The sequence below is a fragment of the Miniopterus natalensis genome, chromosome 3, assembly GCF_054644295.1.
Source record: "Miniopterus natalensis isolate mMinNat1 chromosome 3, mMinNat1.hap1, whole genome shotgun sequence".
Taxonomy (NCBI): domain Eukaryota; kingdom Metazoa; phylum Chordata; class Mammalia; order Chiroptera; family Miniopteridae; genus Miniopterus; species Miniopterus natalensis.
Genome location: NC_142083.1, coordinates 23,574,453 through 23,591,166, shown reverse-complemented (window position 1 = coordinate 23,591,166; position 16,714 = coordinate 23,574,453). Strand labels below are relative to the sequence as shown.

Here is a 16,714-nt window from a genome sequence, read left to right as displayed (position 1 = left end):
CTTTAAAATCTTTTCTGACCCTATGAAGAAAATCAGATTTGGGTTACAAACACAACTTTCAAATGCATCCATCCCAGACAAGACAGACAACCTTCCCATGCCCTCTGATGGGCTGGACAAAGCCTGAAAGTTAGAAAAGAAGGGCTCGTCGTGCTGGGTCACATGTCACCAGGCTTTGCTCGGCATGCTAGAAGTCCATGACTCGTCACTGGGCAAGTTTCAGCCCCATAAGCCAGGTGCCAGACTTCAGTCTTGCAGCTGCGGTACCGAAAAGCTCCCACCATTTACAAGGACACCCTTTTTAAAGCATCTCCCCAAACGCTTGCTTGGTAAAATACAACACTTGGCTGCTGACTATGCAGTCTTATTTTTGTTCTGGTTTTACAAGCTTCTTTTCTTTGACAAATACTTTCACTTTCCTACACAAACATAGTGGATTCCCAAGCCCCACTTGTCTGTTGTCGATTGTTCTGTGAACTCTGCTTTCATGGATGAATTTCCTGCCTTAACAAATGTCATCTGTCCAGCGAGTGCCTCACAGACAGTTCAGAGAAGGTGCTGTGCAGCATCTGCCAAAAGGACCCCCAGCCTCCCCAGGACAGAGCCCAACAAAGTCACCCCAGACTGGCCATGCCTGGACTGCTGAAGGGTGCTGTCTCCTCCCAGGGAGAAGCACCCAACTCCTCAAAGCCTAAAGCCCATGTATTCATGATGAGGCGAAATAATTTCTCCTGTAGTTAAGCACAGAGAGGACTTTCTCTCTCCAAGTGAATTACCTTTAATCATTAATAGGTTAATCATTGTATTTTAAAGACTATTTAATGAGTGGAAAACATCATTAAAGGATTTTGCACCAACAGAATTTGAGATTGTTACAGTAAGAGTTTCCTTAACTAAAATCATAACAGCTCAAAAAAAGTGACACTATTAAAATGAGAACCCTTGTGGATTCCAAGTGCCTTTGCCTCCACCTGAGGTCATGGCTGGAATCTCAGAGAATGGAGGAAGCTGCAAAGTTCATCAGGACAACCCGGTAGACAAGCCAACATTTTCAATAGAGAAGGAAACAAGCAGGTCGCTGAGTGTTAATGAGATTATGTCTGTGCAGATGTCCTCGCTGAGTTATTAAGGCTAATTTATGAATTACTTTTTCTAAGTTCCTACTGAGGTTTATTCTATGTGCAAGCATACAGTTCCCTCAGAACCCACAAACTCAATTTGCACACTATTAATTTGGAAATGTCATTTTTTCCCCTTTTCATGGGTTTATTGTTTCCCCAATGTGATTGCCAACTTCTCAAAGGCAAGTTTTACAGCTTCTCTATTTTAAGCATCAGCCATTAAACATTTATTATCCTGCCTTACAATAATCATTTAATAAGGGTTATTAATTAGTATTTTAATGCATTAAAGCTGTTAAGGTATTTCTCTAAACACATATGTTTATTTTAAGAGTGATTTTTGCACAGGGGGGGGATGTAATTTTAAAATTTATACTCATTAGCAAACACATAAACTCAATGTTTGAAAACCTCCTGAACATTATCCAATTGATTATATTGCCTTTGATAACTAACTGAATAAATAATAGTTGAAAATTGAAGGGGGCAAAAGGAAGATTTTTAAAAATATTTAGACCTGACTCGGTTTCAAACACGCAAATTTTATTTTTTTAAATTTTGGATTACAACTAGTAAAAAATGTTCCCTTTATTAAACACCATCATTCATATTTTTTAAAAATATATCTTTCTTGATTTCAGAGAGAGGAAAGAGAGAGGCAGAGATAGAAACATCAATGATGAGAGTCACTGATTGGCTGCCTCCTGCACACCCCCTCCTGGGAATGGAGCCTGCAACCTGAGCATGTGCCCTGACGCGGAATCGAACCACAATCTCCTGGATCCTAGGTCAATGCTCAACCACTGAGCCACGCCGGCCAGGCCCATCATTCATATTTCTGCTTCTTGTGAAGTGTGATCATCTCCTGCTCTCTGAATAAATATTCATAAAGACTCAGGTGTGTTTCAGGCACTACGTGAGATGCTGAGCACACAAATATGGCTCACACATAATCCCTGCCCTCAAGGAAATCCACGAGCTTGTGAGGAAGAGAAAGAACTACTCATCTATTAACTCCTATATTCAAAAAATATGTATTGGGTGCTCACTATGTGCCCAGCACTGCTGAAAGCATGTGGGATATATTAGTGGACAAAGCAGATGAACCCAGCCACTGGGGATCTTTCATTCTAATGGAGATAAAGAGACAATGTAATAAAGAGGATAACAGCTAAGGATCAACCCTGAACATGGTAAGAGGGATCAAGAGTGTCAGGTGGGGGAGGGTGTGATTTCAAATAAGGTGAGGTCCCATTGAGAAGTGGCAGGAGCCAAAGCAGCTGGCCAGGTGGATTATGTGCGAGAAGGACCTTTCCAGAAAGAACAGGCCTGGGCAACTACAGCCCACAGCCCAAATCCCACCCACTGGCTACACATAAAGTGTTGTGAGCACAGAGCCCTGCCTGCATGGGTACATTGGTGATGGCTACTTTCATGCTCCAATCGCAGAATTGAAAAGCTGCAACGGAGACCATATGAACTGCAAAGCCTAAGCCACTTCCCCTCTAGTCCTCTCTAGAAAAAGTTTGCTGGTCTCTGGAGAGAGGGAAGAGCCAGTGGCCTATGCAACATTTAAGAGGCTGGAGCAGAGTGAGCAAGGGGTCTGCAGTAAGGACACGGAGGTGATGGGAAGCTGGCAGGCAAGGCTGCGGCTTTAAACCCAGGCCGAGCACAGTCCCTAACCACAGGGGTGGGGGTTGCACAACCTATGAGAAGAAATGCAGATGAGGGAGTAAGGGGAGATAGGGCCAGGAGAGATGAGTCCCAGGGCAGGCGTACAGGGCCCAGGAGCACCATGGAAGGGAGCAGGCAGCTTCTTCTCCCACAAGAGGGGAGGCATTACGGGAGGTCCAAGGCTGAGGCTGGCATGACCTGGAGAACAGTGTGGGAGGACCACCCTGGGCGGTAAGTGGAGAATAGGTCTGAGAGGGCCTAGTGCAGAACTTCAGAAGAGAATTGAGGAGACCTTAAACACAGGGAAGGGCAGGGGGAACGAAGGAGGCCTCACCGGTCCACCGCATGAAGCCTGCTTCCTGCTCCCCACTAAGCTCTATTCAGAGCAAAGAAATCCAACTCTCTGCTCTCCATTCATTGGCTCAAGGGCATTGATTCTCAATCAGTTGAAAACTCAGGAGGATATAAGAGCATCATTTACTGCGGCCCTAAAATCAATATGGAAAACGGGAGCCTTCCTGGACATGGCAGAACTAAGGGTGTTTGTTTCAGCCTGTTTGGGTTTCTTTATTTGTTCTTGTCTCATTTAAGAAAGAAGAAATCTGAGCATTTTTATAAAAAGAGAGCGATCATCATTAGAGTGGCAGAAATTTAAGGCCATGACCAAAAAGAAGGGATAATGGATAACGCAACAATCTATTGAAAGACAATTACTCCAGAACTCGGCAGAAGGAACTGAGACCAAGTGTCTGGTCAAAGAACAGACGGGGTACAACGTGTGGATTCCAGTTAGGTCGGTGATAATAGATGGCTCTGTACCCAGGCTCGGGGGAAGACAGAGCAGAGCTAAGCGGGGCACAGAAGCCAGAATCTGTCCTGGATAGAGGACTGATAGGAGCAGACACCAGGGCGAGCCAACCAGGAGTAGAACTGGTATCTCAGGGTTCAGTGGAAGAAGGAACGGCCCCAGCAGAAACCAGAAGAGGGAACAAACAGCCAGCATGCAAGAACTGGGAAACCTCAGTCAGGCTCTGGGCTCGCTGCCCTAGGAGTCAGGGCCTCCCTTGTGTGGCCAGGGGAGCGGTGGGGAGTGTTGCTCTGTGAGGAAAGCAGGGCCACTATGAGCTGAGAATCTAAAACTTCCTGTGTTCAACAAATTATGATGGCACGCCTCCCTTCACTGGGGTGAGCTCTCCAGGGACTTGTTCTACCACCTGACAAATGGAAAAGATGCCATCCAGAGGTTTAGGAGAATCTGACCATCTGATCAGCCCGTGGGTATCAATCATGTGTAAAGAAACAGCCAGTATTTATAACTCTTGCTATGACCTAAATTATTTTTCCAGGATATTCTTAAGGGTTTCACTTTAGGGAAAAGAAAGAGACTCTGCTCCTAATTACTTTTTACTTTGCTTTCAGCAAACTCTAATTGCAATGCCTTTGGGTGGGGAGTTTTGAGTTTTAACTGGAAACATTGCTTGACTAGTACAAATCAACAAATAAATAGGAAGAATCTCTGAGCTGTAGGAGATGAAAGCTTCAGGGATCAAAGCAGACCTTCCAAAGAGAGTGGATGGGTTCAGATGAAGCCAGTTCAACAGAAATAATGCCAATGGAGAGAATCCAGTTACTCCTTGGTTTGGAAAATCAATCCATACCACCCTTTGAAAGCATACAGTTGTTCAACTTCCTGGAGAAATCTGATGAAAACATTTTCTTTTCTACAAGGGAGTCTTCAAAAGGCAAATTGTAATGGTTGGTTTGATTATATTATTTGACCAAATACTGTGCTGTGTGTATATATACACATATACGTAAATATTCATAAGCAATAGGTCTAAACCAGTGGTTCTCAATCAAAAGTAACTTTTGGAAATTTTTGTTGTCACAACCAGGGGGTGAGAGGTATTGGATCCAGTGAGTATAAGTCAGGGATGCTGCTAACCAACCTAGGATATTCAGGACAACTCCTCCCCCACCCAAAAGAATTATATGGCCCAAAGCATTGATAGTGCTGATGTTGAGAAACTGCTATATAAAATTAGCTTGTACTTGGCAAACAGCCAGTAAATTTTTGTAGAACTTGAAAGCTCAAAATAGCAAATATGATAATGGCAATTTGAAGATTTCATCTTAGTGCCAACACTCAAATTCATGAGGGAATGGATTACATATGGTACAGATATCTATCCACAGCATTGTGTGTGAGTGTGTATGTCCACAGTCACACATGAACATACACATATACAAAGGGCTGAATTTTGGCTGCCATATCTCAGGACCTGGTACAGAGCCAATTCAATAGTGAACAGGTGACCAAGTTCTAGCCCAAGACTGAAGGGAAGTCTTCTGGGGGTTTATGATTTCTTTTAAAAAGAAAAAAAGATACAAGGAATGTGGTTTTTCCTTCCACTAGATACTGTCATGTCTGGATGCAGGACCAGAAGTTGCAGCAGTGAATTAGCATCCATGAGCAAAGCCTGCCTGAGGACCAACCTGACCGGACAGGCTATGGACGCCAGAGAGACCAGTGACAGGACCAGGGTCCTTATTAACTTCTGAACCACTGATATAAGCAACTGCAAAGACATCTACCCCAACCATCTAGTTATATAACTCGATAGCCTTCTTTTTAAATTGGACAAGCTATTTGGAGCTACCAGTAGCCACACACATTCTTTTACATAGATATTATATATTATAAATCTCTTTTTAGATATGTAATAAAGACATTAAGAAAAAATGCACGAGTCTACATATATCTTTGACACAATATCACATTTTCCAAATGACAAACAATAATATTAAAAACCAGCATAAGTTTGATGAATATCCAATTCTCATGGTCTACACTGTTGGGTATATCACTCATCTTTCTATCACCAAAGAGCCATAATGATACCCTTTTACACAGAAGTACCAAACACATTACATTTTGATTTCTCTAGAAAAAGAATAATTTGCTTTTCTTTAGAAAATGTGACAGTTTGGTTCTGAGCACCATGTAACCAGGCATCGCAGACACAGGAGATGGGAAATGGGAGAGACTGTAGGACTTACCATTGAGCCACTTGGAATTGTACTGGGCTGTGCGGAGAGGAGGTAGGACGCCCAGACTTCGGTAAATGGCAGGATCGCGTCCCGGGAAATCCATGGCCGTCGCAGCGTACAGCTCCCCGCTGGCTGTCAGGAGAGCCGTGGAATTGTGCTGGGGGCTGTAGGGACAGCGGGCCATGCCGCTGATCTGATCATGGATCTCGGTCAGGTTACTCAACTGTGGGTGAGGACAGGAGAGAGAAACCAATTATCCCCTGGACAAGCCCTTTAATAGCGTTAACGCCTGAACTGCTAATGAAGCGTGGGCAACAAGCTTTCTGGGGCTCGTGACAAGACACAGCCAACTTTCACACTCTGTCTCCGAGGAAACTGTGTGCTGCAGTCATGGTTAAAGGGCCAAGGAATCGATCTCTCTCTTCATCCCACTAGAGTCACAGAAGCTCGTGCCAGGGAGTCCTCATAAAACCTGGAGATTATCGTATACGGCTCCTATCCCTAATGCATGGGGCACTGCTGATCCCTCTGCTTGAATAAAGGCCGATTTCAATACTTACAGAAATATAAACCACAATAAAGAACTATGTACAATTTTATCAATATAAGTAATATTTTACCAACATAAGCTTATTATGAAGAGTCCAAAACTGTGCTCATAGGTGAGGATGTGTGAATATTTATAGCAACATGTGGCCCAAATTTCCAAAACTTTATTCAGATTTTAAAGAGATGACTCCAGCTCTTGCTGTCATCTGGTGGGAATCCAGCCTGTCGATCACTGAATGAGAAAAGCTCTTTGGGTGGTGAGGGAGTCTTGGGTCCATTTGTCCCTTCCCTCTCTCCTGAGAGGCAAGAGAGCAGAGGGGAGGGGGACACCCCGGGCCACTGCCTGCTCTACAGGTAGACTTGTAGCCCCGTTAAGTTACTCAAAGTCTTTATGCCTCAGTCTCTTCTTTTATAAAACGGGGACCCAAAGGATAACCACTGCATGGGGCAGATGTGACGATTAAATGATTAAGCCGACATAGGGCTCTTAGAACAGGGCATGGCATCTGGAGATCTCAACAAGCATCACTTCTAATTACCATCATCCTGCCTTTATTTCCAGTAACTGAATGTTAATTCAAAAATAATGAAACGAAAAGCTGACGATAAATTCTGGTTTTGAGAGAAGTTGTGCAACCAGGAAATTAACCTGATGACAGTTCTCCATTATATTCCCTGAGGAAGATCAAATGAACAGCCCACTTTGGGAAGATGACAGGTGTGCTCCAAAACCCTGCTGCTCTCCTGGCGTAAGACACGGGTGCTGAAAACCCTGCCGGGAACGACAGCTTGAGAGAAACCAAGAGGATGGGTTCTAACTCCTTGGCCTAGAATTCCAGCTGTTTGTGTCCTTGCTTTAATGCTTTGTCATGCTTCATATCCAATGTGCAATATCTCTGTTCATGGGGATTGTGGTCTAAGGCCCTTCGACACAGTGTCTCTGGAGTAAAGCAGGTAAGAAGAAAGAACATGCTTACGATTAATGTTTAGAGTCACTGGTGGGGAAAAAGTTGGCAGAAAGAGTTTTGAAACCTATTTCAATTTAATTATATAAGCTATGTTATTTCCAGTTCTTTATATAATTGAGAGCGGTGAGTAGGAATGAATCGATACATCAAATATTTATTCAATTTGACGAAAGGTGTTTCTTTTTAATTAAAGAGCAACTCGTTGGAGAACAGAAATACAAAAAAACACAAAAAACCACCTGCGTTTTAATAAAAGGTTTGGATTTCCCTGGTATTGGTTTAGTCAACTCTCAACAGGGAGCCGTACCGTGCGGTTGGTGCAGACAGGGGTGAAAGCGTTGGTCCCGCAGGTAAATAACCGGTCGCCGCCCACCAAAAGCACCCGGATGTAGTTTTGGCACTCATCCTAAAAAAAATTGAAAAATAAATAAAATAACAAGAAATACATTAACAAGGCCTTAGCACAAAGGGAATAGTGACTCTAAATACAATCTGTCTGGCTAACAAAGGACATGTTAACTGACCACTAAAAAAACAACAACACACAAACTCTTGGATATTGAGCAAAAAATAACAAAGCTATTAAATAATCTGACTATCTGCATGTTTGTCCAACAGAGGATACTACGTTCAATTAAAATCTCGAAGCCGGTGCCTTCTGCTTATGAATATGGTTTCATTTGAATGATATCTGATATCAATACAAACCCTAAATTGCCTTTGACATGTATTAGGAAAGTAAATAAAAGGAACATATTCAATGCTGCTCATAAAAGAGTATCTTGGAAAACTTCCCCAGGACCTTGAAAAACATTGTGAACGGTTCTCCTGAGGCAAAGGTTTCACATGTGAAACTCTATATACAAATTGGAACGAGTTTTATATTCAGTTCTCTAACTGCGTTATACACATAGCAAGATTCTTTGATGGGCAAGTAAAAATATAACTAACAAAGAAAGGATGTCTAAAACATATGAGAAAAAAAGCCAATGCTGGGGAATCACCCAGAGCTGAATATTTCTTACAATTGCATGGCCATAGGAATGCATGGGTTATGAGAAAGCATTTACTGATCCAATACTCTTTGGTGGGCACTGTGCTGAAGGTCACAATCTAGGCTCTTAACAGAAAAATTAAAATATAGGGCCATAACAATTACTTTAGAGTTATCCACAGAAGAACAGCATGTTACTAACTCCAGAGGGGAGGGGAAGGAAAGAGATATAGGAAGGCTTCCCAGAGGAGGTGGCACCTTACATAAATTCCAAAGGAAGAGCAGAATTTACTGAAGCTTCCTGGAGGAGGTACTATCTGACATATGCAGGATTTTACTGAGCAAAGGAGGGAAAAGACACTCCAGGCAGGGAAACAGACTGTGCCAAGGCACGCTGGCTAGAGAAATCATGGTGCTTTCATTTTGTACAGAGGAGGTGACACAAGCTGGGGACCCAGACACAAGCCAGCTGTGCCAGGCGGAGACATCTGCACTTTATTCTGATTGTGAAGGGACCCATTACGTGTTGCTATTGCTTGAAGTTCTGACCTGATCTGATACATGTGATTATAAGACCCCTGGGGAATCAATATGGAAGTTAAACTGGAGGTAGGGAGACTACAATTTGGAGACAGGTAAGGAAACCACTTCCATAATTCAGTTCCTCTGCATCCTGAGCCTGAACCACGTGGGAGGTGTGAAAAGGCAAAGCCAGGATCCAGCCGATCAACAGGATGTGGGCCCTGACCAACCAGTTGGACCCAGAAGATGACATAATGACTTGAATCACACATTGTCTGGAGTCGGAAGATCTGGACTTAATGGGACAGCAAAGCTCCTTCATCCAGATGTAACCCCAGTTTCCAGGAAATGATTCGTCTCCACTCCGCCGGCCGGGTGGGCTGGCTGTGCAGATGAGAAGAGCTGGGCTATGTGAATTTGCTTTCTAAATGTAAAGTGAAACATCAAGAGTAGCTAGGTCTCCTAATACTAGTATTAGCAATAAAAGTAACACGTTATCACTAGGTGCCACTTTAAGTGAGGGAAGACCGCAGAATGAAAGATCTAAGGTAACTATCAGAAGAATTAAGAAAGGAAGGTAAACAGCAGACAGTAAATTGGGTAAGTGCAAAAGGTGCACTAGATGGGGAGGTGTGCTGTGTTTTGTTCTGTTCTGTTCTGTTTTGTTTTTATAGCTGGGGAGAGGGCAAAAGAGTTCTAGAGAGAAAGAACAAAACAGGACTTCAAAGAACCACATGGTCACCCTTCCTGGGCTCTGGGAGCACACAGAGAGCACAGGGCGTGGGGCGGCCACCTCAGGGAGCAGAGAGGCACAGGGTTTACAAAGACAGGATCCAGACGAGTAGGAAAACACAAAATCGAAGCTTGTATGAGGGGGAGTCCGAAAAGACACCTGGGAGAACACAGGGCCAGAGGGCTTGACGCATTAACAGACAAAACAGATACAAACACGCGGCTATAATAGAGAGCGAGACGGAGAATCACACGTGGGGAGAGGCGGGGTCCCGTTTGTTCTCTGCTGCTGCTTATAGGAGTCTTTCAAGAATGAGTGGAGATGTTGTTTATTTTTTTGAAGCACGAAACTGACTCAGGATAGAAATGTGCTAGAGGCAGCTCCTGTTAACAGTGATCAAGGACAAGGGCAAGTTATTCGGAGCGAATCATCCAGATTGAAAGGATGAAAACTCAAAGCTGAATTCTATTGACCTGCTGCAGAGGAAGCAAGGCCTCTAATCACTTACAGGAAGGCAAACAATCAAGATAACTAAGGTGGTGTTTATCTTAATCTCCCCAAAGAAAGAAAATAGAACTTTAGGTCCTTAACATTCCCGAAGGCCCATCCCAAACAAGAGGAAGAACTGGAGAGAGAGGGTTAGGGCAGAGACCTGTGCCAGGGAGGCAGGACAACTGCGACTGGTAATTGTTTTGTTTTTTGTTTTTAAATATATCTTTATTTATTTCAGAGAGAGGAAAGGGGAGGGAGAGAGAGAGAGAAATATCAGTGATGAGAAAGTCATTGATCGGCTGCCTCCTGCACGCCCTCGACTGGGGATCAAGCCCACAACCTGGGCATGTGCCCTGACCGGGAATCGAACCCTGATCACCTGGATCCTACGTCGATGCTTAACCGCTGAGTCATGCCTGGCCAGGCTGGTAATTGTTTTTTAATCTTGGAAAAAATAAATGAAGGGGGAAACGGTATTGTTCTGGTCATCAGGATCACCAGAGAACACACTGGGCAGCTCTGCTACCTGAGGAGGGCCATGTGCCCGTGATGGGCTTCCCCCAATCCGTGAGGGTGTACAAAGAAGGTAAACGTCAGGAACCAGGACAGTCAGACACGGAGGCCTGTGCAGTCCTTTCTAAAGGACACAACCCTATGGAAGCCAGGCTGATTATGATAAGTGGGACCTCAGGAGGTTAATGTTCTAGATGAGTCCAATAAGCAAGATCGGAGGGAGCACGGTATCCTACAAGAGAAACCTTTGGAGGCAGGTGGCATTTTGTTTCTTCTTAACTGTCAAGAGCAGAACTCATTTGCCCAAAAGTGTGGCTCATCTCATCTCAGGGACTCCCTAGTCTTGCTGACTTAGAACTTCTCTTAGGTTGAACTTACAGACTGCCTCAACTGATTCTAGAATCATTCAGTGTGAATCCTAAATAAAGAAATACATTTAAAATAATAATTTCTTGGGGGTTATTTTGGTGTGTGTGTGTTTTTTTAAGAGGAATTGGGGCAAGTTCAAACAAAAAAGAATGTAAAAACATAGAAATGGGAGAAAGTGGAGGCGCTTAGCTTTTGAACAGAAGACACATTTAGGAATGAAAAGAGTCAAAAGTTAAGAATGAATGAAAACGGTCTGTGTGCCAGGCTTTGTAATAATTAGTCTCCTGCTGGTGGTGACCCTGAGACCCAAATTCTCCTATAGAAAACTTCCTGGTAAACCTCTTTGTAAGTCTCTGCTAAAATCTGTGGCCTTCACATGGGTTGGCTGAAGGACAGCATGGAATCACCTGTTTTAAAATATACACAATATAGAAGCCCCTTTAGGAGATTCTGTTACCGGTTTCTCTTATGAGTCAGCTTATCTAAATGTCTTTGAATTTTTTTCCTTTATCCCATCTTCAAAATGGTTGCGGGGGATTAAATGAATTCTGTTTTCCCAAGAAGCCATAGTGCTCATTTCCATGGCCACCAGCAGCCTGCCACCACATGGCTTCTGCTGTTGATAATGAGAACCATCTATCTACATTTTGATAATACCACCTGGACATTAAAATGACCCATGTGCGCCTGTGCTCTTGCAGGCTGGTCAACCTGTCCTTGACTTCGAAGCAATTCTTATTTGAATTGAAAGCCAAGATGCATAGTTGCTGACTCACTGAGAGCTTTTCGATGAGACTGGCCAAGGCTTGCTCAGTCTCAAGGACATAAGGTCTGGCCCCAGAAGAGAAAACACATGTTTTAGGATCATCTTCTTAATGAATTAACTGGTTTTGTCTTATAGCATTTCATCATTTTCCTTTCAAACAGTTATGTTCTGCTTGAAGGAGAACTGTAATTGTGTAGAAAGATTAAACTGTAAACAAGGTAGATGCCTCAGCAACAGCCAGCCCATCACCAAACCCATCAATTTTAGGGAGGAGGAAGGAGGGCCAGGAGCCTGACAGCCTTTATGTTAATCACAATGCTCCCACTGAAAGCAGTGTGTCTGTCTCCTAATGATGCATTACCTTTGTGAGCATCCAAGGAGCAATTTAGAGTAATCGCATGTGCCTTTTAGGTTCAATGTACACCAACCAAAGTCATGATTACCAGGTAGATCTTGAAAAACCGTATGTATATATACATCCGATTTGATCTTGATCTTGATCAAATCGGATGTATATATATCAGTATATAAAACATATTTGTGTATTTCATATGTATGAATGTGCAAACATATTACAGAAGCACATATAAACATAGGGGTGGGAAAAAGTAGGCTTGACTTCAACCACGTCAGGAGGCAGTGGGACTAATGCCACCAAGACACTGAAATTCAGCTTTGTTTACTGATTTTCAAGACTACAAGAATGCGAAAATGATGAAGGTCAGCAATTTGAGCACTTACTAGATTGTACCTAGGTGGACTGTGCCATTGTGACATTCTTTTGAGTTAATAAAACTATTGTAATAATCATCACCTGCATGTTTTTTTCCATATGAACAACTGTAAGCCTACTTTTGCCCAGCCCTGTATATACATATAAATGGAGATATAGAAGTACATCTATAAATACATAGCTATGTATATACACATACATATGTTAAAATTACATTGTTATATAATGCATAGAGTATTAATAAATTAAAATGTAATTTATATATTTATGTTTACATAACGTGACTATTTTCAGTGAAGTTGACTGCGTAGGAAGCTTGCTTGGAAACCTCAACAGGAAAGGAACAAAATTTGGTGTGTGGGAACTGCACAGGCTGTTAGCAGCTCACCTACAGAACCCTCAATTTTTGCAGCAGTTATATAGGATAAAGGCAGGGCTGAAGTTTGCCACAGGCATTGATTAACGCCTAGCTTTCTAAATACTGCTAGTTCAAGTGGAAATGCCAAGTTTTAACTCCCAAGTCACCAGGTTCCCAGGCAGGATGGTGTCATGTTTTTCTTCGGTCACTCAGGTACAGGTTAACTCTTTACTTGCACAGGCTAACAACTCAGGAGCAGGACAGGGTACGGCAGAGGGAACAGTACACAAAGCCCTGGATCCTAATCAAAACTCTCCCACTAACTAGCAAAATAATTCTAGGAACTTGGTGTTGAAAGGACTGAAATGAGATCATGAACAAGAAACTTCTGAAAATTATAAAGTGCAACACATACACAAAGCAGCTCTTTCATTCCCTTAATAATCAGTTGTGTTTCCTTTGTCAAGTCCCTAAAGGTCATGGTGGGAAGGGCTTTGGCTCAGACATAATAACCCCAAACAGACAAGGGGCTCCTGTTAGGTCATAGAGAATTGACTATTATGTTTAAAATAATATTTGTGTAAAAGACATTTAAATAGTTCTCAAAGCTGATTTCTATAATGGTATTTCAAGAGGAACTAAATATAACAGAATTTATTATAAAAGGTTCTGGGATTTATAAAAACAGATTCCCCCCCCCTTTTAATACATGGAATGTTTAAGCCATTATAGAAAACCCCCTCCTTCTCCAAAGTGAGCTGAAAATTGGGTAAATAAAATAGAACACAAACCTCAGGAGGAATTATCGGCCTCAGTGCCTCACTTCTCTTCTAAACAGGCCTAAATCAGAGACTTGGTGACATTCCCTTGACCCTGAGTCCCTAAATTATCACTGGAATGGACTATACATGAAACGATGTCCGTGTCAGTCCAGGAACCCCAGGGAAGCAAGGGGACACATGTCATCTTCCCTCTCCTGCTCTGCAGCCGCTGAGGAAGGCTCTCATGGGAGCGAGTGGGCGCGGGCCACACAGCCCCGCAAGGCCAGCCCTCGTCCACGCTCCACATTCCCGGCTCCGCAGTAACGCCCATTGTGTGGAGCAGCACAGACCACTTTTCTTAGCGTAGGAAAAAGACTACTTCAGTCAGAATAACTGGCATTTTTCTCATTTTTGAGATGTCGCGTTTCACATTATTCTTTTTATTTTAGGGAGAAGGGACACTTTGTAATTCTGTGTCAAGTTTCATAATACTACCGCACAAAGAGAGATATGAAACAGTCACTTTCTCATTTCTAAATTCAAGGCTACGGAGAAAAGTCTCACTTGCACTCCCCTCAGCCCATGTGGCCTTTTAGTCAAATTGACTCAGGAATGTTTTCTGATTTGGTCCCTGGCACTGTCAGAGCACGGAAATTGGGGGTGTCTGAATTCTGAAATCAGGGGTGAGCCCGTGGGCAGGTGCGCTTCACCTCGCTGCTCCCCTCCTATGCCCAGGAGCTGGGCTCGGGGCTCGCAGCAGAAGGTTCCTGTGTCAGGTGCTCTATTAAGAAAGCAGCAGAGCCCTGGCTGGATGGTTCGGCTGGTTGGAGCATCCTCCCTATACACCAAAAGGTTGCAGGTTCGATTCTCAGTCAGGCCACACACCCAGGCTGCGGGTTCAAACCCCCTGGTCAAGGCGCATATGGGAGGCAGCTAATCAATGTTTCTCACGTCGATGTTACTCTCTCTCTTCCCCCAACCGGCCTTCCTTTCTATGAAAATCAATAAAAACATATCGTTGGGTGAGGATTTTTTTTAAAAAAGCAGCCTTGGCTGGTGCGGCTCAGTTGGTCGAGCACCATCCCATGCGCTGAGAGGTGGTGGTGGGTTCCAGTCCCAGTCCGGACACATGCCCAGGTTGTGGGTTTGATCCCTGATCTCTGGTTGGGGCGCATATGGAGGCAACCGATGGATGTTTCTCTCTCACCTCTCTCTCTCTCTTCCTCCCCCCCCACCCTTCCTCTCTCTAAAACCAATGAAAAACATATCCTAGGGTGAGGATTGAAAAAAGAGAAAGAGGTCATCAGGCAGTGCCCTGAGGTCATCAGGCAGTGCCCTGGGACCCTGGAAGGAGCCGACGTCACCTGGCAAAGGAGAGGGTGTTGGCATCAGGACCATGGGAAGGAAGGCGGATGTTTTGCATCAGTGAGTCTCGCTGGTAGAGTGAAAGCAAGCCGATTTTTCCCACCCCAGCCCCAGGTAAATCTGATTGCCCGCATTTTACTCCTGAGCACAGGTGATCTTATTTGAAGAACCTCCTGTGCTCGCACATGAGGGGCAAAAGTACAAGTCGCCTGTCGCATCGAGACGCGCAGATGTCACAGGCAGGAGAAAGAAAGCCACCTAGAAAGCACTTTTCCAAGAGGCTTATGTATAATCTATAAAAGCTCAGTAAGGGAACTGAGGTAAATACATTTATTATGCACTGACTTATTTTCGGGGTGCTTTAGGAGACAGTATTCTGATTCTTGTGCCTTTGTATCCCTGGTGACTTATTTTAGAGGCAGTTTCTGAAGTTAGAGATCTTTCATTAAATAGCCTTTCTTTTTCTGTATCTGCAAGTGCTCCCCAGCTATGGCTGCATTTCTTCCTCCACCTCTTCCCTCTTCCTGGCTCTTTATTCAACTTTGGGGAGCCCGATGGCTAAGTTTGCTGAGACTTACCCCCAAGTCTGACCCTCAAAACTGTTGATTTCAAAGACAGAGAAACAGGCAATGCAACTGGGTAAAATGAAGCGCAGCACAGGTTTTTACAAACCCAGCTGGTGTGAGGATGTTTTCCCAGATGTATATTTTTTTGCCCTGGGACCACACTTGGCAAAGAGCCCTCTTCGCTGCTCTTTGTGGATCGACTTTCTTCCAGAATCTGAGGCGTGACTGATGTTGGAAAGCCCTTGCTCCAATAAAGAAAGATCACCAATACAACGAGACAGATGAGCCTGAGAGCCAATGGCAGGAGACTTCCTCAGGGTGATCCTGTATCATTTTCTCAGAAACGCAAGACTTCCTCGGAAGTAGGACTCACCACAATACTCTTCTCGGGCACCCAACTGTGTGAAAGTACCCTGCCACAGGCATCAATGCTCAAGACACGCATTTCCAGCTGTAACTATAATCTGTTCTTTCCAGTTTCCTAGGAACTTGGGGGTTGGAAGGGGGGGAAATTTTCTTGTGGAGAAAGTGCTTATTTTAAAAACATGTTAAGATAAATTATAAAAAAATCTCAAATCACTTTTGATGCCATTATTTTAGATGTCATATAGTTATTTTCTGGAGTTAGCCATAGCAACTGGGAGAAATTAAAATATTATTTAAAAAATTCAGGCCCATATTATTCTAAATGATATCATAACCAATTAATTTCACAGCTTAGTCTAATGACCGAGAGTGCAAAGTAGATCCAATCTTATGTTCTAAATCCCTTTTGGAAACTAATGTAATGTTAAAACCTGGAGAATTTACTGCACATATATTTCAAAGCTTGCTTTTTTCATATGGCACCATAATCAGGATCAGCCTTCACATTAACATGCTTTATGTTCCATCCCTCACAAAGCTGGTGACCGCCATGACCGCGCCCTCCTTACCTCCGATTTGCCCTTACTGTAGCAGGCCTTCTTGGTCGCTTCATCACACTCCCACTCCACAGCCTGTAGGAAACACAAAAATGACAGCAACTGTTATGACTTTGACTGAATAAAGGAGAAAAAAAAAATAAGACACCAGTAACCATATTAGGAAATGTGGGCACAACATAACATCAATACGGTATTTTCAAACTAATATAGAATTTAGACCAAGTACATAAAATTCAGTCATATGGGCTTAAAA

General features: G+C 43.4%; 1 protein-coding gene across 4 annotated transcripts in view; it reads right to left on the bottom strand.

Moving 5' to 3' along the window:
• Nucleotides 1-16,714, bottom strand: part of SEMA5A (semaphorin 5A) — a 362,632-nt gene that overhangs the window by 101,714 nt on the left and 244,204 nt on the right. For all 4 annotated transcript variants that reach the window (XM_087815351.1, XM_016217317.2, XM_087815350.1 and 1 more), the window contains exons 6-8: nucleotides 16,471-16,533; nucleotides 7,671-7,769; nucleotides 5,856-6,069 (exon numbers count right to left, since the gene is read on the bottom strand). In XM_087815351.1, the coding sequence (XP_087671477.1) occupies nucleotides 5,856-6,069; nucleotides 7,671-7,769; nucleotides 16,471-16,533 (376 nt within the window). The remainder of the gene's footprint in view (nucleotides 1-5,855; nucleotides 6,070-7,670; nucleotides 7,770-16,470; nucleotides 16,534-16,714) is intronic.